Source organism: Podarcis cretensis, assembly GCF_951804945.1.
Source record: "Podarcis cretensis genome assembly, chromosome: 11".
In the NCBI taxonomy this organism is placed as follows: domain Eukaryota; kingdom Metazoa; phylum Chordata; class Lepidosauria; order Squamata; family Lacertidae; genus Podarcis; species Podarcis cretensis.
This window is the reverse complement of record NC_137180.1, coordinates 39965431-39990063: the sequence shown is the minus strand read 5'-3', so window position 1 is coordinate 39990063 and position 24633 is coordinate 39965431. Positions and strand designations below refer to the sequence as shown.

The 24633-nt window shown below is 41.7% G+C and overlaps 1 protein-coding gene across 3 annotated transcripts in view; it reads left to right on the top strand.

The window, feature by feature from the left end:
• The window catches only part of CWC27 (CWC27 spliceosome associated cyclophilin), a 116093-nt gene that overhangs the window by 9478 nt on the left and 81982 nt on the right, over window positions 1–24633 (top strand). For all 3 annotated transcript variants that reach the window (XM_079995629.1, XM_079995630.1, XM_079995631.1), the window contains exons 8-10: window positions 546–625; window positions 938–971; window positions 2810–2964. In XM_079995629.1, coding sequence (XP_079851755.1) covers window positions 546–625; window positions 938–971; window positions 2810–2964 — 269 coding nt within the window. The remainder of the gene's footprint in view (window positions 1–545; window positions 626–937; window positions 972–2809; window positions 2965–24633) is intronic.

Below are 24633 nucleotides of genomic sequence, written 5' to 3'. Positions count from 1 at the left end.
CCTGACTCTTAGCTGTACTGACTAGGGTTGATTGGAGCTAGTGTCCATCCACATCTGTAAGGCTACAAGGTTGTGCATCTCTGCCTTAGCTCATGTAGGGAAACTTTGTTTTATCCCCCCTCTCTGTCTGAGGTGGTGACTTAAGTGTGGTAGGACCTTCTTGGTGGTGGCAGCAAGATTGTGGAACTTGCTCCCCAGCAGAGGGAGGGAGTTTACATTGCTAGTTTACTGCAGTGTTTTTTAAGCAGCACATCACAATTGTTTCATTTCAGGGCACATTTGCAATGAACAATACTGTATTGGAAATTTATTTAACTGCAGTCATTCTGTTTTGATTTTAGTCTTTTGTAGTTTGGTTATGGTGCGATTTTTATTAATTGTTATAAGCCCTCTTAGGATAAGAACAAATGTGTTTTACAGGAGAGTGATGCTATATTTTTTCAGTTAGTTTGTGTGAGGTTAAAACAGTGATTCCTCTCCCCCTGACCCCTTTCCACCCCCCTACTCATTGTTCTGCATCTCATCATCATGTTCTTCTTTTTTAGAATATGAAAGGAAAAAGCAAAAGCAGTCACGACTTGCTGAAAGACGATCCGCATCTGAGCTCAGTACCTGCCATTGAAAGGTTAATATACTACTTGTTAATCAGCAGCTATGTCAACTTGGGGGAGGCTGGATCTCTTTACCGTAAACTCACAACTACCTGTCCACTTGCCTAACTCTTGCTTTTTAGATCTAGGGGGCTATCCCTAGACCGTTTTTCTGCCCCTGCTTTGTATGCTAGGTACATATGTAGATGTGTGGAACTCAGTGTTGTTGTTTTTTTAAAAGGTTTGCATCTCTACCTGTGTACTTTTAAATTCAATTTTTATTTCATTAAGCTAATTCAAGTAACGTTAGAGAAGAATCTACTTACATAAGTTGCATTTCCTTTCAGTGAAAAAGCAGATGACAGTGATATCTCGGATGAGGTGAGTAGCATTTCTACTTCAATAGGGAGCCCATTTTGCTGTGAAGTTGTAATATTCTCAGGAAAGTCACACACTGAAGCTTATACATGTTGCCACCAGGACAGTGGTTCTGGGTGTGGGTGATTCCTTTAGGTCAAAACAAGCACCTTGTGTTGACGTCTGCTGCTTTGAGTCCATGCAAAGTACACAGCACAAAATGGTTTAAACTGAAATTACCCAGTGGAGAAGAACTGTATACAGATGCTCAAATTTTACACATAGTGAAGAATAGGGGCTGTGCTGTTCCATCGCTCTAATGCTTTGCCACTCACTCTGATGAGCTGGGCCTCCAGGTGTCCTTTATATTGTGCATTCATGTTAATTTGCGCTCATTATAGTTGTTGTTTAGTCGTGTCCAACTCTTCATGACCCCATGGACCAGAGCATGCCAGGCACTCCTTTCTTCCACTGCCTCCCGCAATTTGGTCAGACTCATGTTGGTAGCTTTGAGAACACTGTCCAGCCATCTCATCCTCTGTCATCCGCTTCTCCTTGTGCCCTCCATCTTTCCCAACATCAGGTTCTTTTCCAGGGAGTCTTCTCTTCTCATGAGGTGGCCAAAGTATTGGAGCCTAAGCTCATTATATTAGCAGGGCTTTAAATACTGTTCACACCTTCACAAGTTACAGGGCGGGCATACAGCTTCGTTTCCAGTTGGTGCATGTCATAGAATCATAGAATCATAGAGTTGGAAGGGACCCTGAGGGTCATCCAGTCTAACCCCTGCAATGCAGGAATCTCAACTAAAGCATCCAATACAGATGTCTTGTAGCTTCCTACTGGAAACCTGTTAACTTCATATCACAGATTTTTGGGGGTTGTTGGTGTTCTTTTGTCCGGCTTTTGTTTTGTTTTAGCATAAGAGTGCCCCTCCAGACAGTGATAACATTGGGGAAGCATTGCGGAACAACTAATAAAGCAGAATGCTCTGCATACAAGTTCTCTATAAATTCATTACTAACGCACCAATGACATGTTACATAAACGGCCATCAAAAACCAAATACTAACCTGGAGAGGCCTCTGTGAATGTAGGTCCTTCACATCTAGATCTTGTGGCGTATAGGTCCTGTGGATTTGGCCTTTGAGCATTGGGCTCCCCTTTTGCATATGAGCCACAGGCATAAATTATACCTCACAGATGTTGAGTGGGATGGTGCACGAATACCATTACGCTCTCCAACTTTGTATATACTGTAATCTGGATATCTGCACAGTGCTGAGGAATAAGATGAGATTATAGTGATGTGGAAAATGAAAGAAAAATGCTGCTTTGAACCAGCTTGGTTCGAGTATTGGTTCAAGTATGCTGGAGAAGAGGAAACCATATTCTGTCACATTTTAAAAACTGCAATGTAGTGGTTCTACTAGATCCTAGGAGACCAGGGCTCGAATCCCCACTGCTCCATGAAGCTCACTGGGTGACCTTTAGCCAATCACTATCAGCCTAACCTACCTCACAGGGTAATTGGGAGAATAAAATGGGGAGATGGTGGAACCATGTACTCATTTGCTACCTCTAGCCCCTTGGAGAAAAGATAGAATAACAACAACAACAATAATGAATAATAATAATGAGCAATAATAATAATATAGAACAGGAGTTTTAACTACTTCTTGAGGGGAGCTTAAAATGATTAGAAATCTCTTTTCTTCATGTAAGTATCACATTGTTTTAGACAGTTGTGTTCTCCAATGTCTTTTGTCTTTGAAATACTCTTCCTGTGATGAACTGAAGTTGTCATGTGTATGAAGAGCAGTGAATGGATATTTTATCAAACCAGCCTATTTGCTTGGCAGGAAGAGGGTGCATATGGTGAGGAAGATGAAGAAATTGATAGTGATGAGAAGTATCAAATGAAAGAACGCATTGTGAAGAAGTTAAAGAAAGATGCTGATCTAACAGCTCAAAAACCAACCAAAGAGAAGGAAACTGAGAAGAAAAGTAGCCGCAGGTGGGTAATGCATTATTTTGAGTTTGACTATAGTAAAGTAACTTTTTCAAATATTCCACCATTGACACTTGAGTAAATTGATCTTAAGTTCGTTCCTCAGATGATTTTTTTGGTTAGCATTTTTAGAGGAGCATCTCTTCATATTTTCATTCTTCTCTCTGGCCCTGCCATAGAAAGCTTTTGAGTAGCTGCATATATGTATACCGTTCCCCCTATTTCCAGTGTTCAAGCTGTGAGTGACATTGCTGAAGTAGCCAAACCAGTGTCAAGCCTGCACAAAAAAAGGATATATCAGCAGGCTTGTGGGAACACTGCAGTTTGTAGAAGTACAAAAACTACTCAGGAGAAGAAACACAGCACAGGGTGAGGGGCAATAATGACCCCAATGAGGACTGAGCATGCTCATTGGCCGTGGAATGCTGATTGTAGCAGTGGGGAACATGTGGCAGTCTAGAGTGGGAGAGGAAAAATGAAATGGAGAGGCTGGAATTCTGAACAGAGAGCACGCCACACTACAACACTTGGTTGCAGATCTCATTTGCAAGCATACATTTTTATTTTTCTAGATAGTTGTTATTATGAAGTAATAAGCAAAACCTGGGTGTTTCTGACCTCAGTAGCAAAGTGCTTATTAACCTTGTGTGTATAAAGTGTATTATCATAATGTCATCTGCTTGGCTTATGTTTTATCATATTTTATAATCTGTTAGCTGATTATAGAAGTGGGCCCAGATCCATGAGTTAGCGCCACAGCTAAGAAACTCCCAGGATATACCTTTGATGTACCATTTGCCATGTAGTTGTGCACTGACACAAGGTATCTTATTGGTAGAGCTGGTTAGGGTGGTGCTTTTTAATTAGTAAGAAGAAGAGGAGGAAGAGTTTGGATTTGATATCCCACTTTATCACTACCCGAAGGAGTCTCAAAGCGGCTAACATTCTCCTTTCCCTTCCTCCCCCACAACAAACACTCTGTGAGGTGAGTGGGGCTGAGAGACTTCAGAGAAGTGTGACTAGCCCAAGGTCACCCAGCAGCTGCATGTGGAGGAGCAGAGACGCAAACCCGGTTCCCCAGATTACGAATCTACCACTCTTAACCACTACACCACACTGGTTACCATCTTCGTGTGCTTAGTGTGCAAAGCTTTTGGACAGATTGAATGGGCCCACCTGGGACCCAGCTGTGTCAGTGCAAGAGTCCATGCCTGGCATGTGGTAATACTAACCTGTTGTACATGGGTGCTTATAGGTGTAATCCACATACCTTGCCCTGGAAGCCAGAGGAGTGTTTGCAGAAGTCTGTTCATTTCTCTGTCTGTTGAGAGACCTTCACAATGTTAAAGCATATACTAAGCAGAAATGTACAGCATGCACAGGCCCAAGCTCTTCTCTCACGGCCATAACACTTAGCACAGTTCACCAAATAATCAAAATGTTACTTATGACATTTCCTAGTACTGATTTCTCTTTGCAGAATTTTGTGAAGGGCAGGTAACACCCTTTTTTGGCATCTTTGAATTGTTATGAGTTTTTGATTCGATGTCTCTCTTACTCAAGGAATATCACAGTGTTTTCTTTTTGTTTGTTCCAGCTTTGCTAAGATCTTTCACGTTGTTTTGGTGAACCTAGACCACAGCCTCTAGCTATTGACTAGACAATAAATACTAACTTGTACACTTCCATAGTAATCACAGGTGCAATATGCTTTTCACAGCATTGCACATCCACCATTTTTATACAGCTGTACTTGAGACAGTGCTCTGTTTCTAACTTGTTTTTTTGGTGAGTGTTTTTATTTTTTTAAAAAACTTACAGCCCACCTAATTTTAAAAATAAATTCAAGGTGGCTAACATATCCCAAACCTCACAATCCCTATATCTGACCCAGTCAGAAAACCAGCGTGATTAGCACAACCCTATATCAATTACAATAATTACTTCCTAAAGGGCTACTAAAACAAGAACATCAGCAATACTGTATACCAGAAAAATGATCAGCCAAAAAACCTTTTTAAATTGCCATGGTTTTAAAAGCCACCTGAAACAATATACGTGAGCCCAGGGCCAAGCTGGGGCAGGCTAGGAAAATTTTGGACTAGGAAAAATATGCAGTGATTGAGTTTGGGTAAAAAATAAAAAATAAATCCAAGTACATGTGACTGGAATGTCATGTGTAGTTTTGCCATAAGAGCATTTTTGTTTTTGTTTTTTAAACACTGTTTTGACATCTGCTAGTTCTTTTAGACCATATGTGATCTATTTAAATGTGCTCTCGGTTCCAATTTGGCTTTAATACTTAAGGTATCTGTTGCATGGCCACACAGTTTATTAAGATACGTTGTATTGTACGTACCTCAGTCATTTTCTCTTTCTAAGTTTACCCAGTCTATTTTAGTTGTTATTTTTGTTGTTGTTAATTAAATTTAGTATAGTTCTTCCTAGGAGTTTAATTTCAGCATTTTGTATGCTTCAGCCTAAATATCACTTCTTTAAATCTTTTGAAAATCAATGTTTCTAATCTCAAAAGTATGCTGTGATAAAAGCGGTTGCTGCAGTTCTTAATGTCACTTCTTAGATATTAGCAGTGAGTTCTGTTTCATTTGAAAACTGTATTAGCCCCCTAAGCAGTGGCAATGCAATTACGTATACTCTGGAGGGTGTGTATATGTACCGGTAATCAAAGATATAAAAATCAAAGTACTCATAATTTACAGGGAAGCAGTAGCTTTTCTACGAAAAGTAAAATCACAGGCTGAGAGTCAAAATATTTATCCACTCCTTCTAAATTTCATTTTAATATTTTTTTTTTAAGTCGCTTTTTTCCTGACATGTTTCATCAGCAGACAAACTTTTAAAATAGAAGAAATATACATTTTACTATTTCTGTATTCTCCTGTCCTAACATGGCATTCACAATGGTCTTCTATTCAAGAAGATGATCGTGTCCTCTCCCCCCCCCCCCCTTTATTAGTTTCAGCAGAATTTCTGCCTCCGAACTCCCAGTCCTTTCACTAGGCTCAGAGGCGGAGAGTTATGAATTCAACAGGGATCTGTTGATTCCACCAAAACAAAAATTTAATGTGTTTTGCCAAACAGTTTGACCATTCTTTAAATCAAATGAATAAGCTCTGAAGAATCTACTTCTGGCTGCGTAGGACCTGGTTTTAAAGTAGCAGCACTCAAATCTTCCTCTAAAACATTTCACTTATTTGTATCTAATTTATTAATGTGCCCTCCTTTCCACAGTGCCTTCGTCAAATATTGTGGGTTAGTCAAATAAGCCATAGTTATCAGCTTATATAATTAATTATGCAAGCCACTGAAGTATCTGTTATGCTTGGAAAAGCCTGTCACAGCATACTACAGACTTCATTTAGTAATTGGAAACTGAACTTCATGTCATCTTATTTCAAGATGACTCTTGCTTTATACAGATGTGCTGGAAGCTGGCGATACAGCACATTCCCCAGAGAGAGTTTCAAGGATGCTGATTCAAGCATGCGTTGATCAAAGCATGCAGTGAATCATAGGTCTGGGGTGTCAACAGCCACAGAATGGAATACATGGTGTATGACTTCAGTGGGAGGTTCAGGGAATGTTTTGTCAAACATCTGATAGCTATCAAATTTTTCATTTCATCTGAAAGTTAGATCAGCAAGTGTTGAAATGTTAAGTACTTTATTTGGAATAGCAGCTTATATTTAAGATGGCACTTAACAGCAAGTCTGGTGCAATGGTCAGACCCTGTGCAAATCAAATGCACAAAATAAAACAACCGCTGTTTGCTTCTGACTGTTCATGAGGGAGCCGTTCTGCACTGCTAAGAATTGTGAGTTTCAGGGCAACTGCTTATTTTGGTCTGGTACAGAAAAGACGCAGGTGGCGCTGTGGGTTAAAGCCTCAGCGCCTAGGACTTGCCGATCAAAAGGTCGGCGGTTCGAATCCCTGCGGCGGGGTGCGCTCCCGCTGCTCGGTCCCAGCGCCTGCCAACCTAGCAGTTCGAAAGCACCTCCGGGTGCAAGTAGATAAATAGGGACCGCTTACCAGCGGGAAAGTAAACGGCGTTTCTGTGTGTGGCTCTGGCTCGCCAGAGCAGCGATGTCACGCTGGCCACGTGACCCGGAAGTGTCTCCGGACAGCGCTGGCCCCTGGCCTCTTAAGTGAGATGGGCGCACAACCCCAGAGTCTGTCAAGACTGGCTCGTATGGGCAGGGGTACCTTTACCTTTACCTTACAGAAAAGACATACAGTGGTACCTCAGTTTACGAACTTAATCTGTTCCTGAAGTTTGTTCTTAAACGGAAACCGTTCTTAAACCGAGGTGTGCTTTCCCTAATGAGGCCTCCTGCCACCAGAGCCCTTCCACTGTTCGGCTTCCATTCTTAGACTGAGGTAAAGTTCGCAAACCGCGACACTTCTTCCAATTTTGCGGAGTTCGTAAACCAAATAGTTCATAAACAGGGTTGTTCTTAAACCGAGGTATCACTGTACTCCATGTCTTACATTGAAGGTCTCATAAATAGGTGAACTATTTATTTTCTGTTTGAAGCGCCTTGGAAGCAGCAAACACCAAGAATTGGATGCTCACTTCAGTACGATCTTCATGAAACACTTGTGCTTCGGTTTGCCACCCATCCTAGTACACAAATCTATTTTCTTCTTGGTTATCCACTGCAAGTACAAAATTTAACACGAGAAGCCACCCTAATTCTGATGTGTCAGCACTGGAGTTTTGGGGATTGTTTGGGCACAGTGCTAAGCCCTCTACCATGGATAAACAAATGTACTTGCATATGTGTTGCGGTATGCAATGCAAGTTGCCCTACTTGCATGGGGCAAGTAGGTGTTTCCTGCTTATGGTGTTCCCTGCTTGGCAGGGGGTTGGACTCGATGGCCCTTGTGGTCTCTTCCAACTCTATGATTCTATGATTCTATGATACTTGCCTCCTCTTCCATTCTTCCAGCAGGGAAACAAATCCTAATTTTTTCTAGCGTTTATGTCTGAATTAGCACTTGTGGTTTGTTGCACTTCAGTCAAGGCAGATCAGAAGCATGGCTGGATTTAGGTTTGATGAGGCCCCAAGCTACTGAAGGTAATGGGGCCCTTTATATGTCCAGCTGCCCTTTGTCAACAACAAATTGTCGCTGTTTTTTGTGTTGAATATATGCTATATGGTAATTTATGGACCTAATAGGTATCTAAAGCCATTATATTTGTTTTTTATCTTATATTTTGGAAATGTACATCCAGTTTTCTTCCTTTATTTTTTGGGGGGGCCCCAAGAGAGTGGGGCCCTAAGCTATAGCTTGTTTAGCTTGTACGTAAATCCAGCACTGATCGGAAGCTATGGCTTGTTCCCAGTTGCATGCGTTTGAGAGAAATAAACCACAAGTGCTGGTTCAGATGTACTGCTAAACTAGCCCCTCTATGGTTTGTTTCTGCATTGGAGGAAATGGGGAACTGGGGGGGGGAGCACTCAAGCTGCATGCACAAGCATACAGTTCATGCACAGACTCAATTTACTTAACCATGGTTTGTGGCTTAGCATTGTGCCCAAGTGTGGCCTTTGTAAAGAGTCTTGAGTACAATAGGTATCAAGTGTTGGACTGGAATTGGGGAAATCTGGGTTTGTAACTACTCAGCCATGAAGCTTGCTGGATGACCTTGGAACAGTTGCCAACAAAACCTACCACATTGGGATATTGTGATGATAAAAGGGCAGGGTGGAAAACCCCTGAAAAGTAAAAGGAAGACATAAGCCTCAATTTAGTGCTAGAATGTAGTCGTTGATCTTGTAATGTTTGCCAGTGCATTTCAGCAAAAGTCTTTCCAGGGGTCATTAAAGCAAATCCCATACTCTCCTCTTTTAATCGATCATTAAAAGTTTCATTCAAGCCTTTGCCCTGTAGGTGGAGCTCACATGCCACAAATTTATGGATAGACACTGGCTTGATTCTTCTGCTGTTTGTTGATATGGCAGTCCCTAAGCTCAGCTGAAGTATGTAAGAGCAGAGAGGTGGTGATTGCTAACAACAGATAATAAAATAAAGGCTTTACAGTTTATGACAATATTTTGTAAGACTGTGGCCAGCCTACACAATATTGTGTTTCTTCAAAGGTTTGTAAAGTAGGATTGCAACATTTTAATTGGTCCATTAATAGGCAGGGACCAGTTTTCTTAAAAGGCCCTCACTCATTTTAAAGTCACAGTTTTTGTTTGTTTTTAGGCTATTTTGGTTTGAGCAATGCATTAAGAAATATAAAAAAAAAATATTCTTTTTTTAAGCAATGGCTGTCTCCTTAGCTTTTGTTATTTCACACACTTCACCATCTCTGAAAGGTTTAGTGAAATGATCATTTATTTATATTTTGTTTAAAGTTAATTAAAAGCAGCATGGAGCAGTTGTGTCTTCGCTGGGATACATTCACTATCCCTTGCCCCTCTGTTGCTTCTAGGCAACACACTCTGACTGAAAAATAAATGAATGTTGCTCTGTCCCCCTCTACCGCTGTTCAGTGGCAGCAGCTGGTGAATACTATGTTCTGTCCCCCTCCAACATCTGCCAAGTTCCATGGAAATTTATCTTTCCAAACAAATTTTCCTTTGGAAATCTTTATTCAGAGCCAGGTCCACACATGGAGAGAACTGTGCATGCACAGTGCAATCCAATATATGTCTACTCATAAGTAAGCACCACTGAGTTCAGTGAAAACTTATGCCTGTGTAAATGTGTACAGGGTTGCAGTCAAAAGGGTTAGATGGTTTTTTTCTCTCAGCCTTTGCAGGGCTGAAAGACAAGCAGATTGTAAGGTCAAAAGTAACTTGCTTATAGAGTTTACACAAATAGCCCCATACTTTAAACCTGTGTTTTCTCCAGTGTAGGAATGGGATTTAAAGAATTAATAAATTCAGGTTCTAGAAACTGGAAAATGTTGCAATTCTAAATGCAAAGCTTATATATATGTGTATGTGTGTGTGTGTTTAAAATATCTCTGTAGTGAACACCATTTAATTCACATTTCAATCTTGTTTAAGGAATGAATGGATATCTGATTCAGTGACTAATTGTTGTTATTATTTATTTTCATGCAACTGTATATCTAATTGTGGTTCCACAACTACGTAAGCAGAATAGATAACACAAATATTCCAATATAGTGGCACAAGTTAATCAGACTTATGACGTTGTTCAGGATAGTAGAAAGCCAACTACTATGACTTACGTTAAAAAAGAAAAAATGTATTGGTCGATAAAACAAGCAGAAATTATTATTTAAAAGCCTTTGAAAGAGTAAAGTATTTGATGCCTTTTTTAAAAATGCAGGGAAAGAAGGACATAGCACAGCAGATTTCCACAAATGTGGGATCTCTGCTTCAAAAGCCCGGCCATGGGTTTCTTGCAAGTCTGATACTCCAAGTTTTAGAAATTCCCTGTTGTTAAAGGTGAAGTTGATAATGATGAAAATCTGTGTGCTTTCACATCACCCTGTTCCTTCCCCTGCTACTGTTTTCAAAGAGTTGTAAGGAGCACTTGCTCACTGAAACAGTCTGATTCAAACGGACACAAAATGAGTTGCTGGAAGTCAAAACATGGCGTATACTTGAAGCCTATTGGAATGTGCTATTGCTTTTCCATCCGCTATTGCTAAATAGTAAATTTGAGGTGAATTGATTATTCCTTTGGATAGTAGGGGGAAAATATCCCCCCCCCCAATATTCCAATGCCTGTTTAAAATATTGTAAAGATCAGGTCGCTAGATAATTCCTAGAGAAAGGAGGTTGAGTGTGTACATTTGGGGAAGTTCCTATGTTCAAATACCTGCAGGATCTCTCAGTAATAAAATGTACCAGCTAGTTCTTGATCTCACCATCATCAAGAAAGGGTAGCGAGTGGGGGGGGGGAGCAATGCCATAAGGAACCATAACTATGCCAAGTGCAAACCATATCTTGTGCACTTCCCCCCACTGCTATTTGATGAAACAAAAAATGCAATTTATAGGGCAGTCTTGTTTTTTATTGGTAATCATGATATTCATAAACTATTGCAATAAATATACAATAAATTACACAATGAACATTATACCGTTTGTTTAACACCAACAGCCGGGGCAAATATTGCGCTCAGTTGTGGGACACGGGTTGCACCACCGAGCTAAGCTGCTGATGGCAAGGGAAGTATCATATCTGAACAGCATCAAAGGAGGCTATGTCAACAAATCACCATCAACGAAGCGTTTGGGTTCTGTTTTTGTTTTGTTTTTTTAAAAAAGTTCCCGTGTTGCTCTTCTGCACTATTAATTTCTAGTAGTCATTAATGAATGAATACACTTTCCCCCTTCTACGTTCGCTAAAGCATGAACATAAACGGAAAAATGACGGGGCTAGCATATTTAATCTTGTTAGCAGGGATTATCCTGCGTAACCCAATTTGTATTTTACCTCACTCATGTTGGTGGGCTGATTATATTTATAAAATATGACAGTGTTTTCCCCAGTTTACTCTGTGTGAAGTCACTAGCTATGCTTTCAAAATGTTTATTATTTCAATTTCTTTCAAAATTTGAAACGTGGCCATTACTGCATCTGTATGTGGTATTTGCTGCTGTCATGTATAACCTTCTCTTTCTGGAAGCTCAGTGGGCTAATTGGTCAGCAATTTCAGTCTTTTTTCTTAATGGGTGGTTCTGAATTGTTAGGCAGCTGTGGCATAAAGATGATATCCTGGTACATACATTCACTCAGGCCTATACCCTGTATTTGTGGAGATGGAGCCCTTTGTTCCAACAATATATTTTGTTGATTAGTGTTCCCTGTGACTACTTGATCACATACAAATCGCATACTCTCCAACATTTCTCCAATGAAAATAGGGACGTCCCATTTCATAATGACAATTTTACTATTTATACCCCACACAACTTACTGGGTTGCCCCAGCCGCTCTGGGCGGCTTCCAACATATATAAAAACATAATTACACATTAAACATTAAAAAAAAACTCCCCTGCCTTCAGATGTCTTCTGAAGGTTGTATAGTTACTTATCTCCTTGGCTCAGCGGTCGGATAACTCCATACCCTCCCACATAGGGACATCCTAAGGAAAAGTGGGACATTCCAGGATCAAATAAAAAACCAGGACAGCTTCTCTAAATCAGAGACGTCCCTGGAAAATAGGGACACTTTGAGGGTCTGGAATCTTCCCCCTCAAGGAACAGAATTTCTTCAAAGTGCCTGAGATAGGATTATAGGTAGCTGCAGTGCTTTTTTTCCCCTAAAAAAATGTTTATAAGCACTCTCATTTTCCTACTCATATTGAAATACTGCCCCTCAGTGAGGCCAAACTTAGAGTCACAGAATTTTTAGGGGTATGCGTCCCTCTGCGTCCCCCCAGAAAAAACCACTGGGTAGCTGCCTTACACTGAGTCAGGGCTGGGTCCATTTAGTTCACCAAATAATCTTTTTTTTTAATGTTCTGTTGTCTTCTGTTTGTTTGTTTGTTTGACTGGCTGACTTCTTCAAATTATATTTTTGCAAATGCTAAAAGACCAGTTTTGTTTGTGTTTAGATCCATTTTAGACTTTTGTTTATCCATGTGGGAACATCCAAATGAGACACAGCAACCTCACTAATGAAGCAACAACATTTAAAAGGATTTGTGCAGTGTAATTCTGTACATATTTACTCAGAAACACACCCCACTGTGTTCAATAGAGCTTACTTCCAGGCAAACGCATATAGTACTACATCCAGAATTTCACTTTTGTTGTACAGTATCTGAGGCTGGAAACCCCATTACGTTTCACTTACCCTGTTCCTGAAGATATGTACTCCTTTGAAAACAAGGCATGTAGGACTAATTAGATTTAGGTCACATTCACATTGTACATTTGAAGCACATAGCTTCCTGCAAAGAATTCTGGGCACTTTGGGTTGTTAAGGGTACTGGGAATTATAGCTATGTTAGGCAAAAACTCTCCTGCCAACCTAGCAGTTCGAAAGCACGTCAAAGTGCAAGTAGATAAATAGGTACCGCTCTGGCGGAAAGGTAAACGGCGTTTCCGTGCGCTGCTCTGGTTTGCCAGAAGTGGCTTAGTCATGCTAGCCACATGACCTGGAAGCTGTACGCCGGCTCCCTCGGCCAGTAAAGCCAGATGAGCGCCGCAACCCCAGAGTCGTCCGCGACTGGACCTAACGGTCAGGGGTCCCTTTACCTTTAAGCATAAACTACTTTCAATTAGGGTTGCCATATTTCAAAAAGTGAAAATCTGGACACAACATTTGTTGAGCTTTTTTTTATTATTATTGATCTCAAATAATCTTTGAAAAAAATAGTTTTGACCTATTTTTGAGGAAAATAAAACTACACTTCCGACATGGGTTGCCATACATCTGGATTTTCTTGGACATTTAGGCGATTCCCACCCAGGCACTGTTTAAGAGGGCCGAAATTCATGAGCAGTTATCAGCAAAGAGTCTTGTGGCACCTAAAGGCTAACAAGTGAGCTATAATGCTATCAGATATGAAACTAGTCATATAAAACTTACTGCTCTAACCCACCAGCACAGGTCTGTGGACTCGGTGGGTTGGGATTTTTTTGCTATTTCCTCTAAGGTGGAGCTGAGGTTGGGACACCTTGGGTGCATGTGTGCCTGATTTGAAGAATTGGAATTTTTAGGTTCTTCAAACATCTTTCGTTCATCCTTAGTCTGTGGCTTATTTAGTGGTGCCAAGCAGAGCATAATAGCTTTTAAGCACTGTCCAACACCATCTCCTTTCCCTTACTAATATTTAGGTGCAAGTTGTTCTCTGAGCACCACGTAGATACTTTTTGAACTTCCCCCCTGTACGCTGTTTAGGAAAAATGACTTTGGCAATTGCATCCACCATTTTGGCTTTAGGCATGATCCCCAGAACATAACATAAGTTGTGGGCTTGCTGTATTTTAAATGCAGGATATTGTGCATATCCTGCATTGAAATTTTCTCCAGAAATGTATGTTATTAATATTGTAACACTGGAGGAGCCTTGCTAGATCAGAGCAGTTTTCTATTATCTCAGTGTCCACACAAATGTCTTTGGAAGATCCACATGAGTTCAATAGGTCCATGGCAAAACTCTCTGTTTTGCAGCTCTAAAATAGTAGTTTTTATCTTCATTGTTTCTAGATTGCTTGGGATCCTCTGTGTTTCATTGCTCATAGAAATTTTGTTTTATTACCTATAAAGTACTGCATTGTGCATTTACACTTTGGGGTAATCTGTAAGTTAGCTCTCTTTGTTTGGTGTTGAAGGTGAGATTTAACTAATCTTTAAACTCTGAATTAGTTGCCTGAGAAGATTGAGATTGTGGTACTCTGTATTAACCAGTGGGTTGTTATTTATACTGTGGTGCGTTGTGAGGGAGAATCAGGCTTTGCTCTGGGCCATGCTTCCTGTGTTGTCCTCCAGAATCAATTAGATGCAGTATTCATTATCGTATTGTGATGGCACCAAGGGGCTGAAGGGCACATTGTTTTGCTAGCCACTGTACAAATACAGGACAGGAGGATAATCCCCAGCCTAAAGCACTGACAAATAAGATGGACAAAAGGAGAAAGGGGAAAAGATTAACATACAACTAGAGTAAATAAAAAGAGGGGATGCTGGGTTATTTGAGTTCCAGATTCTCGTAGGCTCTTCCCCTACCCTTTCTGTTTAACCCTTTACATTCATTATTTCAGTGTCCATGTAATTTATTTTGAGAATTGCAGCTCAGAGCTCTCAGATGGACTAATGAGATATCAAAATTCTTGAGGAACGTTTTAGATGTAAAACCATGAAAATTGCTTTCTGAATATGCTACTTGTACGTTTAAACAGCAAAGCATCTATAAGGCCTGGGCAAATAACAAGCTCTGTTTTTGTTGTCGCTTTAGTTGTATTCTTACCTTGTACATCACTTACCTTGTTAAGCAGTGAATGATAGCTATTTATTCTTTATGGTTGCAATCCAAGCTACACAGCTAGTTCTAGGAGGTGGGGGGTGGCGGCGTTGGAATTCTGCTTCTTAAATAGTAGCGCTTCCTGACACATGGCAAGACAATTTTGAAACTGAGGGCAGTTCTCCAAAAAATTGATATACAAAGAATGAGCCCTACTGGATCAGACCCAAAATCTCGCATCTTGTTTCCTAAGGAAACTGATGGGATGCCACTAGGAAGTCCACAAACGGAGCCTTAAAGCAGAAGTACTTTCCTGCTATTGCTTCCCAATAAATGTTCCATATAGCCACCACCCTTCACACTGTTTAGGGTGGTAGTGAATTGTGTGCCCAGCCCTGCCATTGGCTTCCATCTGCAGAGTGAAGCCAACACCAACCACTCTGGGGTTAGGACTTTACACTAGGTGTCACTGATAGCCTTAGTTTCCATGAATTTTCATAGTTTCATATCCTTTTAAGACTGTCTAAGCTGGTATCCATTTCTTCCTCTTATGACAGTGAAATAAAGTACATGTTTTGTGAAGAGGTGCTTCCTCTTCTCTATCCACTTTCTCCAAATACTTCTAGTTTCCTGATCATTCTGGCTGCCCTTTTCTACATCTTGTGGAGCCGTAGATGGGGCAACAAGAAATGTACCCAATGGGTGGTAGTCAAATAAGTTTTATTTAGAGTAGAACCCGTTGATGGGCCTAAAAATCTTGTTATGTCCATTAATTTCAGTGGGCCTACTCTTGAGTAAAACTTAGTTGCATACCATCCAGTTTTACAAATCTGACCACATCATAGTTTCTCTAAGGGCAATGTAACAGTCAGTTTTATTTTCAGCTTTATTTATTTTATTTTCAGTTTTATTTATTTTATTTTTATTTTCAGTCAGTTTTATTTTTCTAATAGTCCCTCAGAAAAAGTAAACAAATCTTCATTGGGTGTGCTGATGGTAGTTTTTTTGAAAACCATCAAATGTTTGGATTGAGCCAAAGATGAGTAGTTTTTTTATTGTTGTCTCAAGACTATGGTGAGGGACGCAGGTGGCGCTGTGGGTTAAAGCCTCAGCGCCTAGGACTTGCCGATCGAAAGGTCGGCGGTTCGAATCCCTGCGGCGGGGTGCGCTCCCGCTGCTCGGTCCCAGCGCCTGCCAACCTAGCAGTTCGAAAGCACCTCCGGGTGCAAGTAGATAAATAGGGACCGCTTACCAGCGGGAAGGTAAACGGCGTTTCCGTGTGCGGCTCTGGCTCGCCAGAGCAGCGATGTCACGCTGGCCACGTGACCCGGAAGTGTCTCCGGACAGCGCTGGCCCCTGGCCTCTTGAGTGAGATGGGCGCACAACCCCAGAGTCTGTCAAGACTGGCCCGTATGGGCAGGGGTACCTTTACCTTTACAAGACTATGGTATGGCCTGGAGAAGAGTTTGAAATGCAGTGTTTCTCTTGATCAAAGCTTTTGAGACCAGCTAAGGTGATGTGGTTGGGGATGCGGGTGGCGCTGTGGGTAAAACCTCAGCGCCTAGGACTTGCCGATCGTCAGGTCGGCGGTTCGAATCCCCGCAGCGGGTTGCGCTCCCGTTGCTCGGTCCCAGCGCCTGCCAACCTAGCAGTTCGAAAGCACCCCCGGGTGCAAGTAGATAAATAGGGACTGCTTACTTGCGGGAAGGTAAACGGCATTTCCGTGTGCTGTGCTGGCTTGCCAGATGCAGCTTGTCACGCTGGCCACGTGACCTGGAAGTGTCTGCGGACAGCGCTGGCCCCCGGCCTCTTAAGTGAGATGGGCACACAACCCTAGAGTCGGACACGACTGGCCCGTACGGGCAGGGGTACCTTTGCCTTTTACCTTTAAGGTGATGTGGTTAGGTTTTTATGATCTTGGTTTATAGGAACTACAGTTTTGATTCTATTGTTTTTAATGTTACAAGGCACCTGAGGCTTGTCAAAACATGGGGTAAAAATTGATGGCATAAACAAAAACAAGGTTCATATGTTTGCTCACATCACTCTTTTCATCATAAGGTTGGAAAGATTTTGCATCTGTTCATTGGAGGAATAGACATCAGTATTCTGTCAGGCTGAAAGTAGCTCAGAATGTTTGTGTCTGACTCATAAGTAGAAACAGGTAAAAACTTGGGGATTACCATTGCGGTTGACCTCCAGGCACATGGTGCCGGTCTGCTACTGAAGTTGAGTGAGTCAGGCTCTGAGCATTGCCTAGAGGAGAGACAACGTGAAAACCACATGTAGGTCATTCTGTGCTCTTTAAAGGAAGAGCAGGGTACAAGCGGATTCAATAAAGGAAGTATCTGTACTGCATTACAAATATTTAGCCATCTAACTGCTTTCCTGCAAGCTTATTTTCCCTGCTTTAGTTGCTCCAGGACCTTTCTAGCATGTCGTAATGAGGCTGCCATTAAGCTCACATTTTTGTTAGCAGTTTTGGTTTGATTATGGTGTGCGGAAGGAACACCTGTGTTTTACTGCGTGGTGAAACATACTTCATTACGAAAAGGGAACAGTTGTGATGTTTGCTTTACCCTCCAAAACTCATCCACTTCCCCTTGTTATGGCTCTAGGGTCTGCTACACATTAACTTGAGTGCCTTATGTTCCTGAACATCTGGGAGAGTAGGAGTGACGGGGGGGGGGGCGGCAGAAGAGAGTTGACTTCCGATGGTCAAAGTTGCTCTTTAGACATGCTATACCTTTTCAGCGGCTGAGTCAGTTCCCTTTGAAATATCACATTGTTCCAGGAATCCTTTATTTCAAAAACATACTGTACAAGTTTTGAAGAAATATCTCCTCCTGGCCCCCATTTAGCTGCTTGCTAAACTACATGACTATACTTTGTCCATGAATATTAACTTAATTGCATGATTTATTCTTTCACAGTACTGTACATTTGTCTGTCTCTCCCCCCTCCCCCCCCCCATTATTGGGCAGTGGGGAATCTCAGCCATGCTCTTCATGTAGAGTGTGCATGATTGACAGGACCTTGAAAAGAGACTATAGTATATTAAACACAAGCACAGATTGTTTAGGCGCAAAAACTGTATCCCAGCATTGAGATTTTTATTGGCTCAGCTTCAAAGCATGTTAATAGGTATAGTCTTGGCCTGAGACAAAGGCTTGATTGTTACAGTGGTATATTTCATCCTGCTGCTACTTGGCAAAAGCCAGTGCACTTTTAAAGTGAAATTTGTGCGTGCACTTGTCTAGTCACCTGGAAAAAAAGGATACTTAGCTTACCCGTGAAAATGCAGCTAGCATGGTAGAAGGTGAAAATGTGTAATCCTTATTATGCAGTAGATTGTTAATGCCATATGGAGGGAAAATATATCATTTCAAAGCACTACAATGCTCTTGATTGTTTAGCTGTACATTCAGTTTCTGTAGTATATCTGGAAGGATTTAGTAAGGGGTCCTTGCGTGCATTTCTTAAGTGCCAAACTTTTATCCTCCTCCTTGCTCCTGTTTCAGTGGAGTTGAGTTAACATGGAAGTATGCGCTTTGGGGTTTTTTGCACCTTTAGCTATGGGTAGAAGCACAGAAATGTGGAGAGGGCTTTTTTATTTGGTTAATCTTTGTATTGTGCCAAGATGCAAAGCGCTATATATTCATTCGAACCATCAGAAGCATATGACTGTTTTAATGAGTTGCCTCCGTCCCTTAATTTTGCTCTTAATGCTTTTTGAATGCACGGCAGATTTAGTTTGATAAATAACCTAAATATATTTGTGCTCTGGTTGTCAGCACCGTTGTTTGCGGGCGATTATATCAGTTCCTAGTCAGACACATAAATTTAAGCAGGATGAAATATAGGATTTGGCAGAACTAGTGGCCAGCTCTAGCTGAAAATATAAGGAAGGTGGTATTGGCTATAATCCATTAGTGGGCATCAGTCAGTGTTTGAGGCAGAAGTGGAGAACCTGTGTCTCTCCAGATATTGCTACTCAAACTTTCATCAGCCCAACCAGCATGGTTGTCAGGGCTGGTTCAGATGCAGATAAGTACACAATATGCAGAATTTGGCAGCGTAGTTAATTCTTTATTCAAGAAAACGGCATACAGTTCAGCAATACTTTCCAACAGGACTTGCCCCTATAGAGCAGTTGCCAGGACAGTCCTTGCCCTCTACTTCCTCTAGATCTCCTTCTCTCCTGGATGTTTCACAAACATCCTCAAACTACGTCAGGGCACCTGTAATCTCTGTTCTGCTGTATGCATCACCCTGCGTGTCCTTGAAGTCAAGGGGGGGAGGGGAACTTGTTGCAAACTCCTGGGATTCTCCTGTAGTCTTTTGTCTGAGCTGCTCCCTGTCACAGGCTGTCCTTGCTCACCAAAGCCCATTGCTTCTTCAGCATCCAGCCACTCCTCCCGTCTCTCCCCTTCTCCCTCTGACCTCCCCTCAGTGTCCCACCAACAATCCCTGGACTCTGAGCCTTCCTCCTCTGTGGCTTCCCTTGGGGGTCCCCAAGCTGGTACCTCACATCACTCCTCATCATCTCACTAGTCCCTGACAGTGGCCCAATGGTCAGGGATTATGGGAGTTGAAGTCCAACATCATCTGTAGGCCCACGGTTGATCACCCCTGATTTAAGAGGTGCTGGTTGGAGTACAGGAGTGGGATCTCTGGCTCAAGGTCAGAGTTGGGCCAGTACTGAGATATTGCATAGTTAAAGCTATGGTTTTCCCAGTAGTGATGTATGGAAGTGAAAGCTGGACCATAAAGAAGGCTGATCGCTGAAGAATTGATGCTTTTGAATTATGGTGCTGGAGGAGACTCTTGAGAGTCCCATGGACTGCAAGAAGATCAAACCTCTCCATTCTGAAGGAAATCAGCCCTGAGTGCTCACTGGAAGGACAGATTGTGAAGCTGAGGCTCCAGTACTTTGGCCACCTCATGAGAAGAGAAGACTCCCTGGAGAAGACCCTGATGTTGGGACAGATGGAGGGCACAAGGAGAAGGGGGCGACAGAGGACGAGATGGTTGGATAGTGTTTTCGAGGTTACCAGCATGAGTCTGACCAAGCTGCGGGGGGCAGTGGAGGACAGGAGTGCCTGGCGTTCTCTGGTCCATGGGGTCACGAAGAGTGGGACACGACTAAACGACTAAACAACAACAACAGTGCAGCAGTAGCTCCATGTATGTTTTAGTGATAGGGAAAATTGTGTCCGCACATCAGTGCTTCTCCCATCTCCTGAACTAGATGTCAGCAAAGTAAAATGTGGTTGGAATGTGGCTGCTAAGGGCACGCACCTCAGAAGAACTCAATATAGCAAATGGTCAAAGCCTCTGACCCATATTTGAAAGAACAGGCTAAAGCAGGAGCTGAGCTTGCTCACCAGCATTTGATCAGGAATTCTTTCTTTCTTTCTTTCTTTCTTTCTTTCTTTCTTTCTTTCTTTCCTTCTTTCCTTCCTTCCTTCCTTCCTTCCTTCCTTCCTTCCTTCCTTCTAGCACCGTTTCTAATGCTTTTGAGATCTCCAGATGCTGCCTCTTCTTTTCTTCCATTCTCACCTTTCCCATGAAGCTTTTGGCACAACCTAGATTGTAACTAAGCCTAAGTATGTGCAGCCTTATGGAATTCTGTTTTCCCCCCTGTTTACTGCTTTGCTTCTATTTCCTTTCCTTTCTTCTGTATCTCCGGGGTCAAATCATACCTAGCAAGCACCTTGGGGTAGGGTCCTGTCCTCTTGCAGTAAATAAATAACAAGTTCAAATAGCCCAAACATGTGCTTTTCCTCTCTGCCTAGGCTGGTAATTTTTTAATACTCCCCACCCCCACCCCTTTCTTGATCCAGGAAGCTTGAAAGTGACCAAGTATTTCTAGCTGCTCTCAGACTCTGAGTCGCTGCCAGGTTGAAATAGCTTTGAATGGGAATTGCTCAGCCAAATAGCCCAAAGGAAACCCATGTAACAGGGCAACTTCAGTTATTATTTTGAGAACAGGAAATAACCATTAGGTGCAAGAGTTCCAAAGAGTGCAAGTTAGACTTGGCACTAGGCAACTGACCACAGCCAAATGCTGTACAAAGACAAATTTCTGGTTTAAGCCAGCTTTCATGTGAGTGACAGAGATAAAAGTAAAACTAAGCTAAGCCCATCACCTTGCCTTACACCAGGTTGCACTATTTGTTCATCTAGAACAGCCTTTCTCAACTTCGGGTCCCTATATGTTGTTGGACTACAACTCCCATCATTCCTAGAAAGCATGGCCATTTGTCAGGGATGATGGGAGTTGGAGTTGGAGTTCAAGAACATCTGGGGACCAATGATTGAGAAAAGCTTATCTAGATTAATGCTGCCTACAATGGCTGGCGGTCAGGGGTCTCTTTACCTTTACAATGACTGGCAGCAGCTTTCTGCTTATTCTGGCATCTCCCAAGTTTTGTTTTGTTTTAAGTAATGGTTTAAATTCGGGGTGTTCTGCATGCAGAGCATGCAGTCTGCCACTGAGCTATGATCCTGTCTAATTTTCCACAATCTGGCATTAATTCATTAATAATTAATCTGGCAAATTGGATGGAATGTTCAGGCAACCTTCAAGAACATTAGCTAGCCTGCATACAAGCTCAGGCACACAACTCACATACAGGTGATTCCCCATTTATGTGGGGGTTACATTCTAGCCCCACACTTAAATGGGGAACACCCCGCTGCGCTTCCAGCTCAACAAACCACCGTTAAGAGAAACTTCTGATGTCACAATAAGGTGTTCAAGTTTACACCAGAGGAGGATAGGTGCGCAAGAAGTAAGAAGTACCTCAACCCAAGGCTCATCCTTATACCTGGGTTTTCAAACAACTTGGTTCTTGAACGTTTTGGCTCCTGAACCATGCAAACCCGGAAGTGAGTGTTCCAGTTTGCGAACTATTTTTGGAACCCAAACATTCAGCAGCCAATCAGAAGCCGCACTTTGGTTTCTGAACATTTTGGAAGTCAGACAGACTTCCGGAACGGATTCCATTCAACTTCCAAGGTATGACTGTACTATACAACACATAAGCAAAAATTTAAGAAGAATAAAATCAGTCTTCAAAATTATGATGGAATAAAAAGGATTTCAAAGCCCAACAGGAAGAAAGTGGTCTTGGCAGATTACCCAGCCACAGTCATGGTGCCGTGAGAGAGAAGGCCTCATTTCTGGTACACAGCAAGATGGGCTAGAGAACAGGTTCTCCATCCTCAATCTTAGCGCTTGGATAGATTCCTATGGCTTCATTAACCTGGTCCTTGACTCCATCACTGTCCATGCAACAGGATAGTTTCATGACAAGTTTAGAAGAACAGTTATTCTTCTCCTCCATTTCTGAATGCGAATACTCTTTCTATTATTGCCCCTTTGCCATTTAATTCCCCAGGCTTGCTTTGCAGGGCAAATTTGTAGGCACTTACTGTTTTGATTTAGATGCCCTGGTACCAAATGAGTTAAATCACACTGTTTTGACAACTTTCCAAATTAAAGAATAGCAAAGCATTCCGCAGTCACAGTTGGATAATTTTACAACAAAATCACTTTTTAATGAGAAGTATATCAGCAGTACAGAGCTTTTGAAGTTCTTCTTAGGATTGAACTGATAAGCAGCCATACTGAGCTCATGAATGGAAAAGCATCATTTTCCGAAGAAAACTCTTGTTAAAGACTGGAAGTCGCAGTTACGTCATTGCTTGGTTAATTGACTGCACCTGTCATTTGCTAACTGCCATAATCCAATAGTCTCTAAACCACTTGTTGAAAGGTCAGAAGGATCAGGAAAGAGCTCAGTTTACTGAGGGAAAATTATTAGATGTTCTAGCTTGGCTGCCCGTTGTGCTTGTTAGGTTCAAACTGTAATTCTTAAATCATAATGTCTGCTTCCCATACAAAGGCATTGCAAATAATAAAGGTTAAGTTAGTTAATATTGGTCCCCCCTCCCATTCATAGTTTATTTAGTACTCTTACACTTTACATTTTAAATGTTAATTTTTCTCTCTTTTTTAAATTTTGATTTTAATTATTTTGAAGGCAGGGAAACAGGGTTGGTCCTCAGCATAAAACCAGTGAATGACTCTTCTTGTTGCTCTACTGGCTGAGTAGCTGATGCTACTGAGCACATTGAGCATTACTAGCCATCAGAATATATATTTCTAGACTGGATGGACAAATAGTCCAGTCTAGTATATGGCAACTTCTTACTTTATCAGAAAAGAATTATTATAAATAATGTATGGCTTCTTTACTTCAGTTGATAGTATTCATGGAACAGGGGTAGGGAGCTGCTAGGTTCTCACAAGACCATTCTGTCATATATTACATTAAATGTGGAGTTGGTAAAGCTCAAAGGCATGTTTGCAGGCACCACTGATCATTCCTGTCTGCAAAGCCCCTGTCAAAGCACACGGCAAAGTAGGCAATCAGGTGATGGTCAGGTCTTCAGAAGCTGAATTCAAAGCACAGTGGAAAATAGTGGGCACCTAACATCCTTATATGGGACGCAGGTGGCGCTGTGGTCTAAACCACTGAGCCTAGGGCTTGCCAATCAGAAGGTTGTCAGTTCGAATCCCCGCAACGGGGTGAGCTCCTACTGCTCGGTCCCAGCTCCTGCCAACCTAGCATTTCGAAAGCATACCAAAAGTGCAAGTAGATAAATAGGTACCGCTCCAGCAGGAAGATAAACGGCGTTTCCATGCGCTGCTCTGGTTTCGCCAGAAGCGGCTTAGTCATGCTGGCCACATGACCCGGAAAAACTGTCTGCGGACAAACATAGGCTAGTAAAGCGAGATGAGCACTGCAACCCCAGAGTGGTTCATAACTGGACTTAACTGTCAGGGGTCTTTTACCTTTAACATCATTATGAGATTATGATATAAGGTCCTTTACTGTTTTAATGCCATCTGTTTATTTTATATTTCGTTCTCTTTGCTACTGATTTGCTAATACTTAACAACTGGCATGCTTTCCCTTTCCTGCATGCCGAAGAATATTTACTAGCAGAAGTTCTGCCATTTAAAGCTGGGGATGGTCTGGACCATGCATCCCCAAACTTGGCCCTCTAGCTGTTTTGGGACTACAATTCCCATCATCCCTGACCATTGGTCCTGTTCGCTAGGGATGATGGGAGTTGTCCCAAAACAGCTGGAGGGCTCTGGACACAGACAGGCTTATAGATTTCATCTTCTGCGTTTTCCTATCTCATGTGCTTGCTCTTTTATGAACCATGCCTGTTTTTAAAAAATTGTATGCCTTCACTGTCAGAGTGAGTATGATAGCAATCTAGGACAGGATCTTTTTAGTGGTGGCATCACCATTATTGAATTTTCTCCCTGTAGAGGTCCACTAGGATTGATAGATCTTTAGTTCAGGGAGGCAGCTGACACTTTTGCATTGAAATCAAAAGTCACATAGCAATCGGTTATGGTATGGTGCATATTCTTGCTTTTAAATGTGCTGCAAATCTTTTGGAAGCCTTTGAGTAACAAGCTACTAAGAAGTCTAATAAATAATGAATCAAGCCACAAGTCTTTAATCGGTTCAGTAATCAATTTAACATTGCAGCAAAGGCTCTAGGCCTGATTTGATTTTGTTTACATGATAAATTATTGTTTCTATTCTTGTGTGTGATAGCTTGATTTTATTTTGTGTGTTAATAATCCTGAACTGCTGAGAATCCTTTGGGAAAGCTTTACATGATAAATACAGGATTTATATAAATGCAGGATT